Source organism: Halichoeres trimaculatus, unplaced genomic scaffold, assembly GCF_033239565.1.
Source record: "Halichoeres trimaculatus isolate MK-OKI-2021-1 unplaced genomic scaffold, fHalTri1.1 fHalTri1_scaffold_12, whole genome shotgun sequence".
NCBI lineage: Eukaryota > Metazoa > Chordata > Actinopteri > Labriformes > Labridae > Halichoeres > Halichoeres trimaculatus.
The window spans coordinates 9,677,771-9,691,072 of NW_027437190.1; the positions used below are offsets into that span (position 1 = coordinate 9,677,771).

The 13,302-nt window shown below is 39.3% G+C and overlaps 1 protein-coding gene across 1 annotated transcript in view; it reads right to left on the bottom strand.

The window, feature by feature from the left end:
• bckdhb (branched chain keto acid dehydrogenase E1 subunit beta) overlaps nucleotides 1–12,835 on the bottom strand; it is a 58,237-nt gene extending 45,402 nt beyond the window's left edge. The window contains exons 1-5 of the mRNA XM_074683660.1: nucleotides 12,567–12,835; nucleotides 11,515–11,592; nucleotides 9,797–9,865; nucleotides 5,435–5,568; nucleotides 2,729–2,884 (exon numbers count right to left, since the gene is read on the bottom strand). Coding sequence (XP_074539761.1) covers nucleotides 2,729–2,884; nucleotides 5,435–5,568; nucleotides 9,797–9,865; nucleotides 11,515–11,592; nucleotides 12,567–12,762 — 633 coding nt within the window. The 5' untranslated portion in view covers nucleotides 12,763–12,835. The remainder of the gene's footprint in view (nucleotides 1–2,728; nucleotides 2,885–5,434; nucleotides 5,569–9,796; nucleotides 9,866–11,514; nucleotides 11,593–12,566) is intronic.
• Nucleotides 12,836–13,302: the final 467 nt, after the last annotated feature.

Here is a 13,302-nt window from a genome sequence, read left to right on the forward strand (position 1 = left end):
AAATCTGTTTGAACTTTTTTTTATTTCATAAATGGCATTTCATTAATATTAATCTGCCTTTTAATTGAATTTTAACTGTTTTCTTCAATTTGTTCTGTCTGTAAAGCACTTTGAATTGCCTTGCTGAAATGTGCTATATAAATAAACTTGCCTTGCACTGTCGTCTCCATAACTTTTTCTATAATCATTTTTCTTTGTGCATTTTTATAGAAATTTAAGAGGCCAAAAACTACCATTATGTTTTTCTCATTCGTCCACTATGTCTGATTACACCAAAGTCACATTTTACTATGTGAGATTTAGAATATTGAGCGTGAAGTATCTGATACTCTGCTGGAGAATCAGTTAGTGTAGGGTTTGCTCCAGAGTGCACACCACACACTATAAGATCAGAAGAGAGTGATCTTGTGTGATCTGTCTTTTGCTATCATCAGGTGTGTGCTCTCTAAATGTGTGAAGGTTTGAAGAATCCTGTAATGTGTGCCAGCCTTAAGCTTCAATACCCATTTCATCTCCAGTGGACAGTTTGCTTGACAGTCTGCAAACTATGCAATGTCATTGCTCTTTCTTTAACTCTGTGGCATTTAAATTGTGTCTGATATTTCATCTCTCACTGATATTTCAGCCTGGATTGGGGTGTAACGGTAACACTGGACCAAATTTAAATCCAGCCTGTGTGTCTGCAATGACCCTCAGATGAAGCTAACAGTGAAAGCTGATAGTTTACACAAACATTAACATTTATCAGTCTGACCTTTGCAGGGAGACAGCATGTTTATTGCTCTCAGCAACAGTGGGTGTTAAAGCAGTAGCCACAGAGGTTCCCAGTCTGTGGGGTGAGAGAAACTTTGATGATGATGATTATATGTATGCTCAGTGAGCCGAGGTTAAATCTTGAGATTTAAAGATCGACTTGTTTACTTTGAGCGTGTGTTGTTATGTGAATGTCATCTAAAAGAGTAATGTTCCTCTTCTTCGTGCCTTTTTCACATGTACTAAGTCAAATTAGTAGACTCTCAGGTCGTTGTCGAGGCTGAAGCTTGTGTGTGTTTATCATTATGCATGACATTTATACACAACTAAATTTATAGAGCTGAGCCGTTGTTACAGCACTGAGGTACAATGAATGTGTGTGTTTCCAGAGTCATCCATCTCTAAACACCGACTGTCACGGTTATATCACACTGAAAGGGGAAGCCTTTGATCACAACAGGAGCAGCATTTCTGTGTATTTGGTCTGTTTATGCTCCATGTTACAAAAAGAGACCGTGATTTTATTATTTGTTTCCCTTCTGAAAACTCTTATGACTAACTCCACACCTTTTCTTCACACACCACTGGTAAATATTTATGTGCCCTTCACATACACTGACCGGCTTCCATACAAGGTCCACCTTTCTATCAGGTTGGATCCCTTTTAACCTTCATGACTGTCTTAATTCTTTGCGCCAACAAGGAGCTGGAAACATCCATGCTTTCATGTTGTTGACGCCAAATTCTGACCCTACCATCCGAATGTGGAGCAGAAATCCAGACTCAACAGACCAGGAAACGTTTTTCCAATCTTCTATTGTCCAGTTTTGGTGAGCCTGTGTGAATTGTAGCCTCAGTTTCCTGTGCTTTGCTAACAGGAGGGTCACCCGGTGTGGTCTTTTGCTGCTGTAGCCCATCTGCCTCAAGGTTGGACGTGCTGTGCGATCAGAGATGCTCTTCTGCGGTTGTAATCAGTGGTTATTTGAGTCTTTGTTGCCTGCCCCAACCAGTCTGTTCATTGTCCTATGACATCAATGACATTTTGTCCCAGAGAACTGCCGCTCACTGGATGTTTCATTTTTTGGGACCATTCTTTGTAAACTCTAGAGATGGTTGTGCGAAAATCCCAGTAGACCAGTTTGTAAAATACTCAACCATATCTTGTTTAAAGTCCCTTTACTCACTTTCTTCTCCATTCTTATGCTTGGTTTGAACTTCAGAGCAACATCTTCACCATCTCTACATGACTACATTACATTACATTGACTTGCTGCCAAATGATTGAGTGATGAGATATTTGTGTTAACAAGCAGTTTATCTTGTGCAGTAGCCAGCGAGTATTTAGCATCATGTTGGATGGCTGCCTCTTAGTTGTATTTATGTGTGAGAAGGCAGGGCACTATAATGGATTATGGCAGATATAATCTGATTGGAAGATACTTAAAAACTCATTTAGCCAGTGCCTAAACTGATACTGCATCACTGTCCAGCTAAAGTCTGCTTCTCCCACTCAGCTGGAAGGCTTTAATCAAGAGAAATCAATGTAATGATTTGCTTGTGTATCTCCTTTACCTTTGGTTGCTGCTTCACCTCTTAGCCTTGTTGAACGTCAAAAGTAGAGTCTGCTGACAACTTTTATCCAGCCCGAGTGAATTTTAGCTCTAACCTTTCAGAAACTCTGCTGTGCAGGATGACGGTTCTTGACATGTTAAATTAACAGGTTTTGAGAGGGTTATAAATTGCCTTGAAGCTATCGAGTTTGCTCTCCAACTGTAAAGCAATAAATTTCCCCCTCCACTGTTTTGTTGCTACTGTTGCAGGAGTTAGTCAAAGTGATTTTATAATATACCTGTAGGCTTGTAACAAATACAATCCATCACATTAAAAAGTGGGCAGCGTCGGCTGCGAACAAATAAATCAAGTCAGTTTAGAGGAAATTGCCGTTATAAATCCTGTAAAAGCACCCACAGCTGACCTTGATGCCGGGGCAGTGGGCGAAGAAGGCCTCTGGGCTTTGAGAGTGGTAAAGTGATCCGTGACCGACACACCCCCACGGAGCCCGAATGGTGAGGTTTCCACAGTCGAACATGTTTCCAGAGCGGTAACGGTACTTTGCTGCCTCATTGACTATCTGCAAAGATATGACAGAGAGGGAAGTCAGGTTCACACAACAAAACACGTTAGTGGTCAGCATACAAAGATGAATGTAAGCAGAGGATGTGAGGATATGAGAAGACCTCCACCACAAAAAAAATAATATAAACACTCTGAGATCCTTTGGGTTTTTGATGGTTTCATCAAATAAGAATTTATCACCCCTTATTAAAAAAAAACACAAGCGACTGCATTTCCTTGTTTTTCTGAGTAGAGACCACACTAGTGGTCACAGGATCAAGGCTTTATTTGTAAATCGGCCTCTCTTTGCCTGCCCTCTCGGTGCTTTTAAAAACACTACTTTACTTTTAACGAGCACATTCACCTCAAGTGTTTGGTTTCCTTTAACGTCTTCCACAGTTTTCTTATAGCAGGCTTTCTCCAAAAAGGTGTCCCAAGTTTTCCTTCCTGAAACTCAGGTGGGCTGTTAATCCAGCTTTTATGTCTCTCTGAGGTCAGTTTGGACGCTAGCATTTTAAGCGAGAGCACAGACGGAGGGAGGCAGAGCATACTCAAAGCCCGACAACAGATTTAATAAACTGTTTTTCACGCTGCTGCAGCAGCTTCTCAGAAACTGTCTCCATTGTCTCGTGTTCTGTTTGACGTTGCCTTGACACAGCAGGGACTCCCATTCATCATGTGAAGGGCGAGAGTACACAAAATGACACTAGTGTCAACATGCGAGTGTAGTAAAACAGCAGGGATGACCTCTGCTCAGACCGCTCATGCCATATTTATCTTCCTGAGGAAAAAAAGTCATGAAGATGGGATCGTTTTGTTTACACAAGTTTACAAATAAGGTTTGTAATGTACAAACTGATAGACATATGGAGGTCTGTTTATTAAACACCTGCAAGAAACAAGGGACATGCAGTAAATATTACAAAAGACAAGTTGGAAGAATAAATAAAATCACTATCATTTGTTGCTGCCAAGCAAGGAAATGGAATTTATTTCTTTTCCTTTCTTCCTTCCTTTTTCTGGAGGAATGAATCTTACATCACATCACAAATAAAACTGTAGAAACTGTTTATTATCATTGTAGTAAAAGAAAAGTCACATTAATACAAACCACACACACACACACACACACACACACACACACACACACACACACACACACACACACACACACACACACACACACACACACACACACACACACACACACACACACACACACACACACACTAAACTACTGCAACAATAGAGTTCTGTGTTTATAACCATTTACGAGGGCTAGGTATTGCTAAGAACCTCACGATTTGATTCAATTTCAATTTTGATTCCTTTGGGTTGCGAGTCGATTCGATATCAGTTCGACTCGATACTGATTTAAATGCTTCGATTATCAATTTTCATGTCCCACGTAAACATATGTGTCATGTCATCTCACCTTTTGGAGCAATAAAACAACCCAAACGTCAGACTTTATAGCTGAAGGATCTGGCTTTATGCTTCTGCTGCTGCTTTGGCCGCCATTTTTTTGTTGTTTGGTCTCTTGTGGCCCTCATCCACACAACACGAATAACACATAACCCATTGTTACCTCTGCCAAGAAGGCTATGTTTTTGGGAGTGTTTTTGTCTGTTTGTTTGTCTGTGAACAACATAACTCAAAAAGTAACGAACGGATCTTTGTTAAATGTTCAGGAAATGTTTAAAATGGAATAAGGAAGAAGTGATTAAATTTTGGAGGTGATCTGGATCACTGTCTGGATCCAGGACTTTTTAAAGGATTCTTTATCATTGTGAGATAGGGCCGTTTTCATATACACAACATCTCGTTTTCGCCGTTCCGTCTTCAGTTTATAAGATTTGATTTTTTTCTTAATACAGTTCTCATCATGCGTTTGGTGATGCAAACGGGACATACACAATGCTGCCATGGAGACAGCCGCAAGATTCATTCAGCCTCTTTTGTGATCCAGAAGAAAAGGAGGTTTGCATTTGATGATTGTCAGAGACATGATGTCCTGAAGTCACCAGGAGCACCTCTGAAAAGAATTCCTTCCATGAGCTTTAAGAAAAAAAACAGCTATCACAGGGAGGAGTGAGCTACCTGGTTCCAGTAATAACTGTGTGATATCTTTGTGTCCCGGGGTTATGACACCGAAGGGAAGGATTTCTGATGCTAAAAGCAGATTTTGAGATTTACGTAAGTGAAGTCTGATCCAACTATTGTCTGTCAAAGCACATACCAACAAAGTGCCAGCGAAAAGATATACCTTTCAAAGAGCTGTTTCTCCTGGACCAGCACGACACCAGAAACGCAAATATCATTCGATTTTTTTTTTTTTTTTTCTGGTCATACTTTAAGGGACTTTTCATCGCTATGGCAGAAACATGTGGAGATCTGAGACACTGCGTGAGTGACAAGACCTGATGTTAAAGCTGCAGCGAACAGTTGATTTTCTGATTGCGCCTTTAAGACAAAATTTAACCAGTTTGATGATTGAATTCAGTCTACGCTCTGTTTCTACAGGACATCAGACAAAAAAGTGCGAACAATGCATTATCATTCTTACCTGGTCAAACGCAGGATAGATGTAGTCAGCAAACTGGATCTCAGCGATGGCAGTGGCACCAGCAGCAGCTACACCAATTCCAAATCCCACAATCCCCTGCTCACATAGAGGAGTGTTAAAGACTCTGTCCTTGCCTGAGGAGACATTAGAAGACAGGAGGGGTAAATTAAAAAAAAAACAGAACAACAAGACGAAGGTGACCTCAGGCTGCTATGTGAAGAAACTCATTTTTAAAAACTTTTACACTAAGATTCACAAAAGGATGGGTCCTGCATTAGGTTCTTTTATAGGTACTGACCAAAATCTGTCTGTAACTATTCACGTTAATTCAAATTGTACCATGTTTTGGTACCCAAATCCGTCTTTGTGACTGTGGGGGAATTGAAGAGTAGGCAATTTTCCATGCTGGACATGAACACAGCAATGGAAGTTTAGATGTTGAGAAATAAATGTGTTAAACTAAAAAACTTGGAGATTTTATTATCAAACAAATTAATATTTATTACCACATATACACACAGATCTTGATAAGGCAATAATCGTGATACTTTGATGTCCGATACAATATCGATACTTCAACTCTCAATATTGATATTTTTGCAAAGATAAAAATTCTTTTTTTTGCAGAGTTGGAAATAAAATACAACTTCTGCACTTCCACTCGGGTAGATGGCGCTGAAGAACTACTACCTGTATGTTGCCAATAAATTGTATACTAAATATCATCTTAAAGTATATTTAAAATATTTAATTTCTAGACTTGCTGATTAATCAGGCCGATTATGCCTGTCACTGATTAATCAACATCGGCAAAATGTAGCCAATCATAAAAAATTTTGCTCTGCAGAGATTCTGTCACTCCTGCTCCCGTGTGTCTGTGTGTTGGGCTGTACACTGCCCGAGTGCCCGCCCCCTTCATCCACCAATATGTAATGTAAGACTATAGAATGACGTTTTAACATTGTGTTAGTTGCCTTATTGTGAGATAAACAGAGATATATGCTACTGTTAATTCACACGTCCACCATTATCTAATGTAAGACTATAATACAGCGTTTTAACAACGTGTAGGTTGCTTATTGTGTGTTTACAGTTTGACTTTTTTTCTACTTACTGTGTTTTAAGTTTGACTTATTTACTTATTATTGTGTTTACAGCTTGTTATTATTTGGTTTACACTACAGTTCTTATGTTGACAGTTTTATAATAAAAGTTCCTTGTGTTAATTTAATAGTGTTCTGTCTCTGTCTTGAATCATACGGGTATTATAATATTTTGTGTTCATACACAGTATATATCCTGTGTATATCAATGAATTTATAATATATATCAGCCAATATATCGGATATCGGCCGATATATCGGATATCGGCCAATATATTGGATATCTGCTTTTTTTGCCCCCAGTATCGGTATTGGCCCCAGAAATCCCTTATCAGCCGGGCTCTACTTGCTAATGCAGGATTCTGTTGCACTGAGCAAGTCGGCGTGCCATAGACATAATTGTTTTTCTTGGTCCTTTTAATTTTGAAAAAGGTTTTGATTTACATATACATCTCTATTTTTTTCAGAGTTAACTTTGTAGAATACAACAATCACAATATTGTGATATTGTGACATTGTGATACTATCATATTGTGATCTAAGTATGTGATGCGTATCATATTGAGAGGTTCTTGTCAATAGTCAAACCTACAAAGTACCAGGTATCGGTACCAAATTGTTCCAAATGTGAAAGGTACCCATCCTTAGATTCTTAACAGTTTTACATCAAAGTGCTTTGGCAGCCTCCTATTATTGGCCCAGTGAGTATTTCACTCACTCAAGACCAGCAACCACAATTGTAGAGGGTGTCATATGAATAAGAGGGTTTTCTGATAACAGAGTGAAGCCTGCATGCCACACTCCAGAGATGAGACAGCAAAGAATTCTCTCTTGAAATGCCTAAAATAAATGAAGTGACAAAATGACAACTCCTCCTCAGCTGTAGCTAACCAAGCCTGAGATGCTTACACAACCCCCACAGAGTAAAAACTGAAGATCTTTTTTCTTTTTTTTCCACTCTCCACCCTGTAATTTCAGAGAGAGCCGCAGGAGTGGGACTCTATATTTGGGTAGAGTGTGTTATTTCTGCTCTCATCTTTGTGTATTTGCCAATCCAGTCTTTTTCAGCTATGCTGGGAAGTGTGCGTCTCTGCAGTAAAAGTTGCCCTCATGTGCCCTCATGCTTGCTCCCACAGTTTAATAACCCACAACAGTGCTCCAGCTCCTTCAAGGGCATTAACAATAAGGAACCAAAAAAACTTTTCTGCTCAGAGAGAAGCAGACCTCCACTATGCAGCTTCATGAGAAAGTGATGTGAGAAACGAAACTGATGAATGTGTTTTACTGTGTCATCAAAGCTGAGCTAGAACCAAGTTAAACCACATAAACATTGATGTGTGAGTATCTAATGTGTTGATTTTTGTCACTGAGCAGTTCACACAGGAGAAGAATGCATCCTTAAATAGACGTGAAGTTTGGGCCACTTTTATTGCCATGCTGTCTGACACAAATGCTGCCCTCAAAGTGAAAGGCTGCACACTCAGACACACAAACACAAGTGGAAGGAAGAGCCAGTCACTGAGCAGGGTCAATGTGAGCTCTTGTTTTCAGGGAAACGGCCATCAGAGGTAGCCAGTAGCCAGTAGCCAGCAACGGGAAAGCTGAATCACCAAGGTGAACGCATCCATGTCATAAAAAAACATTCATAAAGCGTGTCCACCCTGCATTAACCTCTGTTCTGTATAATAGCAGCGGCTGGCAGAGGTGTGCAGCATCCCTTTCTGCGGTGAGAGGGATAAAAACAGCTTAGCGCTCGTCACTGTACACAAGGATGAGATGGAAAATAATGATCCCTCTCCAAAAGGTCAACACTTCTGACGTCAATGAAAACAAAAAGCAAAGCCCGCTTCTGCCGGCTCGATTTCAGGCTCCTTACAGGTGAAAGGAAAATACAGAAAATCAACTCGGTGAGCTTAAAGCAAACTTTATATTGACATCTAATTATTTTTTCCTCTTTACACATAATAAACAAGAAGGAGAATTTTAGCAGTGTCTCTGCAGTGTCTCTGTGATGTGTGGAGTCAGGCTTTTTGACAGGATCTGAATTCAGCTGAGGACACTTTGCTTGCTTAAAACTATTGCAGAGGGGAAAACACACCAAAAAATTTGGCTGTTCCAAAATTGCCAAAACACATTATGGTCAAGAATCTGCACACTTTTCAAAATAGTGGACATTTTTAAACCACAAACATTTTAGTCAGCACCAATTCCCAAAAGTCATTCCCTGATTTAAAAGGGAAAAAAACAGCTTGATGCCATTGTTGTGTCTCTTGTTATTTCTTGAATTATTGTGAGCTAAATAAGCAATTTGACAACAGAATGAAACAACCCTTCAGCTTCTTTTTAAAGAGGAAGTTCCTAATGACAACTGCATAAGAAATATATACCAATTAAGTTGTAAAATGCAGATATCTTGCACCCTGAGGGTTCAGAATTCAAAGCAAGTTTCATAAAATGTTACACGTTCAAGAGTCTGTTTGTCTGGCAAGAGCCCTTTATGACTGATTTAAACAAAAAAAGCACAGGTCAGATTAAATCTACTCCCGTTTGACAGTCCAGGTATCATTAAAACTACTGCACTGTCACAGCATAAAAGCATAAACGGTAAGAAAAAAGCCGTTGTGTCTTTCTTGTCTGCTGTGGTTCAGCACGGAAAAAAAAAAATCTGCTGTAATGAGAGCTTTGCCAGTTTTTTGTGCCAATTTGAATCAATCTGTTCAGAGTTAAGATCAGCTTTGACTGCGTCTTAAAGAACAGTTCAGTACAAGTTCAGAGATCATTTAGAGCCAATTTACTTCCAATCAAAGACACCCAGAGCGAAGAAAACACATCTCCAGAAAGTGGATCCATTTTATTGAAATATCACTCAAACAACGTCACTCTGATAAAATCACAGAAACAAAAGCATTATCTACCACCACAAAAAGGCTTTTTACTGCACAGTAAAAGACCCTAAAATAAACTGATGGTGATTAGCACAGATCGATGAGCTACATCAAAGGACAGTTTCAAGTTTATGAAGCTTCCCTGCTCTTAGTGCAAACAGATCCTTCTGGTCCTTTTGGTGAACAGTGAACAGGATTATGACTTGTGACTTGAAGAGACGTGACAGTGGGATTCTTTACAGTCCTCTGCTGTCATCTAGTGGCTAAATCAGGCAACACAAACAAAGGGGAAGATTGCTGACAGCCTTTTTTATCACTGCAAACTCAGCAGCAGAGGCTGGTAACTGGAGAGAATCAAAGAGTAATGATCTTACCATATTTGTCTCTCAGGCCCACTGTGCATCGAAACACTCCACCGAAGGCAACGTCTTCTCCAAAGATGACTGCAGAGAAAAACACAGGACACAAATTTATGACCCCACACCAACAACTCTTCAAAGTGATCCAAGAGTGATAGAGTGAGGGAAAAAATGAAGAGTATCCCCTGTGTGATATTTAAAATATGATATTGCAGGGATTCACATCCTCCAGTCACTGATACTTTTTATTAACTGCAGATGTGAAATGAAGAATTAAGAAGCTGATGAATAAAAAAAAACTATTCTTTTTCCAACCACTTAGTGGTGCTGTTGACTTGTTTTTTATTTGCAGATGCCAACAGAGGTGACAGTCTCAAAGTTAACAGAGTTGATTAACTTAACATGAAGGTGCCAAAATAAAGGATCAAGCACCATATTTGACAATCAAATGTTTGGACTTATTTCCGTTTATTCATTTATTTTTTCATTTATTTATTCATATTCATTTTCAGTCCCCCAACTACCCAAGTTTTGGTATGATTGTAACACAGACAATTCAAAATGTGAAGTGGCCTTTGTCACATTTTTTTATCAGTGTTGGTCATCCAAACTTTAAGAAATCATGATAAATTTCAATACATAGTGTTGCTACATGTGGCAATCGCAAAAGTTCATAGCTGCAGTTACTGAGCCACAAGTTTTTAACACTTTTCAGGGGCTTCGCTTAAAAAAAAAGTCACAAAACAGTCAGGACTCATTAGTGTGAGATGCAGATCAAGGTTTGAAGTTTCCCTTTGCCTGGCTCGGTTTTCAGGAGTTCTGTAGACAGAACTAATAATCAGACCACATTTTGATCAACCAGAAGAGTTTTACAGCTTCTGACTCCAGACCCTCAAAGTGCTAAAATAAATTCATCCTTACTACTGCTATCAAATATTTTTATTGAGAAATCATTTGAGAGTTGTTGGTATTAAAAGTGTCTCAAGAGCAGGTTTACAGCAGCCAATGACAAAAACAGGAAATTAAGGAAACAAGTTTTCTTTGTTCCAAATGCGATGTGACAAGTTGATGTATGGTTAATGGTTGATTACTGGTTTGAAACATGACAACAAGGAAATACTGTAAACTCAGTTTGTATTGTAGTTTAGTAACTATATATTTAGCTATATTTAGTGCTACTCACAGCCTAGCACTCTATGTGTGCAACTTGTAATGTTAGCAATTCCTGGTTATGTCCTGCCAGTCATCTACCAAGCAGAGCTAATGTAACCTCACTCTTCATTTTATTGATAGACTCTCAAGTTTGAACAGACCACTGCAGAATAACTGCTGCCTGTGGGTTGGAATGAACATAATCACAAACAGTTTAACACGTGTTACAGCAATTAGCCTGTGCTTTATCAGTCTCCTGTTTAGCTCTCTTCTGCTTTTCCATGTCCACCATTACTATGAAATTAATCCAAGAAGCAGAGAAAAACACAGATCTCTCTTCTCACTGCTAAACTTTTTCTGCTGGTGTGGTGCTGTTATGGAGATGTCTTTGCACCTTGAATCAATCCTGCCCAAACCAACCAGGAAGCTGAGAAACAGCATTTAGAGATAACCTATACTGGCGCTGATAGTCTTATTCTAAATTGTGGATAACGATCAGGTATATATCTATAAGTGAGACTTTTTAAACATCACTTGGAAAGTCCTCACAGCTCTTTACATGTCTCCTATCAAACGCATACCTGCAGTTGGATCACTTGCAAGGGTGTTGTCCAAGGCACTTGTTATAGACTGGAACAAGTTCATCTTCTGGGTAGGGCCTGTAAGATGTTAAATGAGGTCAAATACTTATCTATACTGCATAACATTTTGGAAACAATGGCAGTTCACCAAAGTGCTGTACAAGCTTAAAACACATTATTAATAAAACACAAAAATACTGGTTAGAAAGAAATGTTAAATTACAAAATAGCCCCAATAAAAAGCAAATACAATGTTAGGAGATCATGCTCAACTATTATTAAAGGCACAAAGAAATGTGTCTTAAGCAAAGATTGAAAACTCTGAAAGCATCTGGTGTGTTGACCTGAATGCTCTGGCAAGATGCAAACCTACAAGCCCAACTATTCAGAGCATTAATTTGGCAGTATCTTAACAAGAAACTTTATCTCACTTTAAGTGTGAACTGAAGACATGAATGTCAGCTGATCACTGAAGAGACAACAAAAATTCATTCAACCACTGAAGAATGTGGTCGTAGTTATTAGGACTTGTGGGCATTAACATTTTAACTAGGATTACCCAGTGTAACACCATGTTTCTCTCCTCCAATCAGAAATGTGTTTGCTTTGCTGACTTGGATGTTTGAGCTTCAGTGTGCGCAATGATGTTCATAATGAACAGCGTTCAAACGTAAAGGGTCGTCTCCACATTCACCTGCTGAATAGGAAAATATACTCTTTGCTCCTTTTGGGTCAAATTTATCAGTAAACATACATCTATATAGTTTATGTTGCATCACATCCAAACTAGGACTGCGTTTTTTATACGTACCCCCAGTGTGACACAAAAAGTCAATCCTATAGGTGTTGACACCAAAACCCCACTCTGCCTTAGCATGACTGGATTTTGGACAACCGTATAGACAGTGGATGCGTAGTACCTTTTCTAACTCCCAGCCAGACCGTGTGCACAATGCAGGAAAATAGCTTTCTCTTTCGGCCCCAAACTTGTATGAACTTCCAAGTTATCCCAGTCAAGTTAGCAAACATTAGCCAGCTAGCCATGCACTCACCGTATTGTGTGGGGACGGGGTCAGGGTGGTAGGTAAAGTGAGCTGCATGTCTTCGCTGAGTTTTTGTCCGGGAGCTACAGTTCGGTGATAACTTAAGCAACGTGGCCCCGAAAGAGCTCTGGGTCCCGGTGCCAACCCCAGAGATAGAAAGTCTGGAGTGGGCACCTCGGATGAAAAACCGTGCAGCCGCCGCCATCACTGTTGTTATGGCTGACCAGGAAGGGCAAGATGAATCAAAGAGTGAAGATCGTCTATTACAGCGAGAAGCTCCTCACTTGGGGAAAGAGACTGGATCATGTCCTGGTAGCTAGCTTAAATCCTGTCCGACTCCTTGGCGGGCGGATCACTTTTTGTTGTACTGACAAATGCTGTTAGGTATGTCTTAAATATCAACAGTATTTAGGTTCAGAACAAGATTTTTTTAAAATTATAATGATTATTTTATAAAGAAAAAAAAAATCACTGCTCTGATGTTTAACCCTCGTGTCGTTATCATTTCATGTTGAACATTTTTTTGTGCTCCTGGTCAGAAATAATCATCCCATAGACTCGATACAGAAAATTTGTCTCATCATAAAAAGGTCAAAATCATCAGCGCTATTTGTGTTAAATCGATTATCACCAATTTTGACTGTCTTTGTTATGTCCCATATGGCTCTGTATGAGCTTATAAGATCAGTGTTTTTTTTTTTTCAAGACTAATACATTAAAGAACAAACAGGAACGATAATGACAG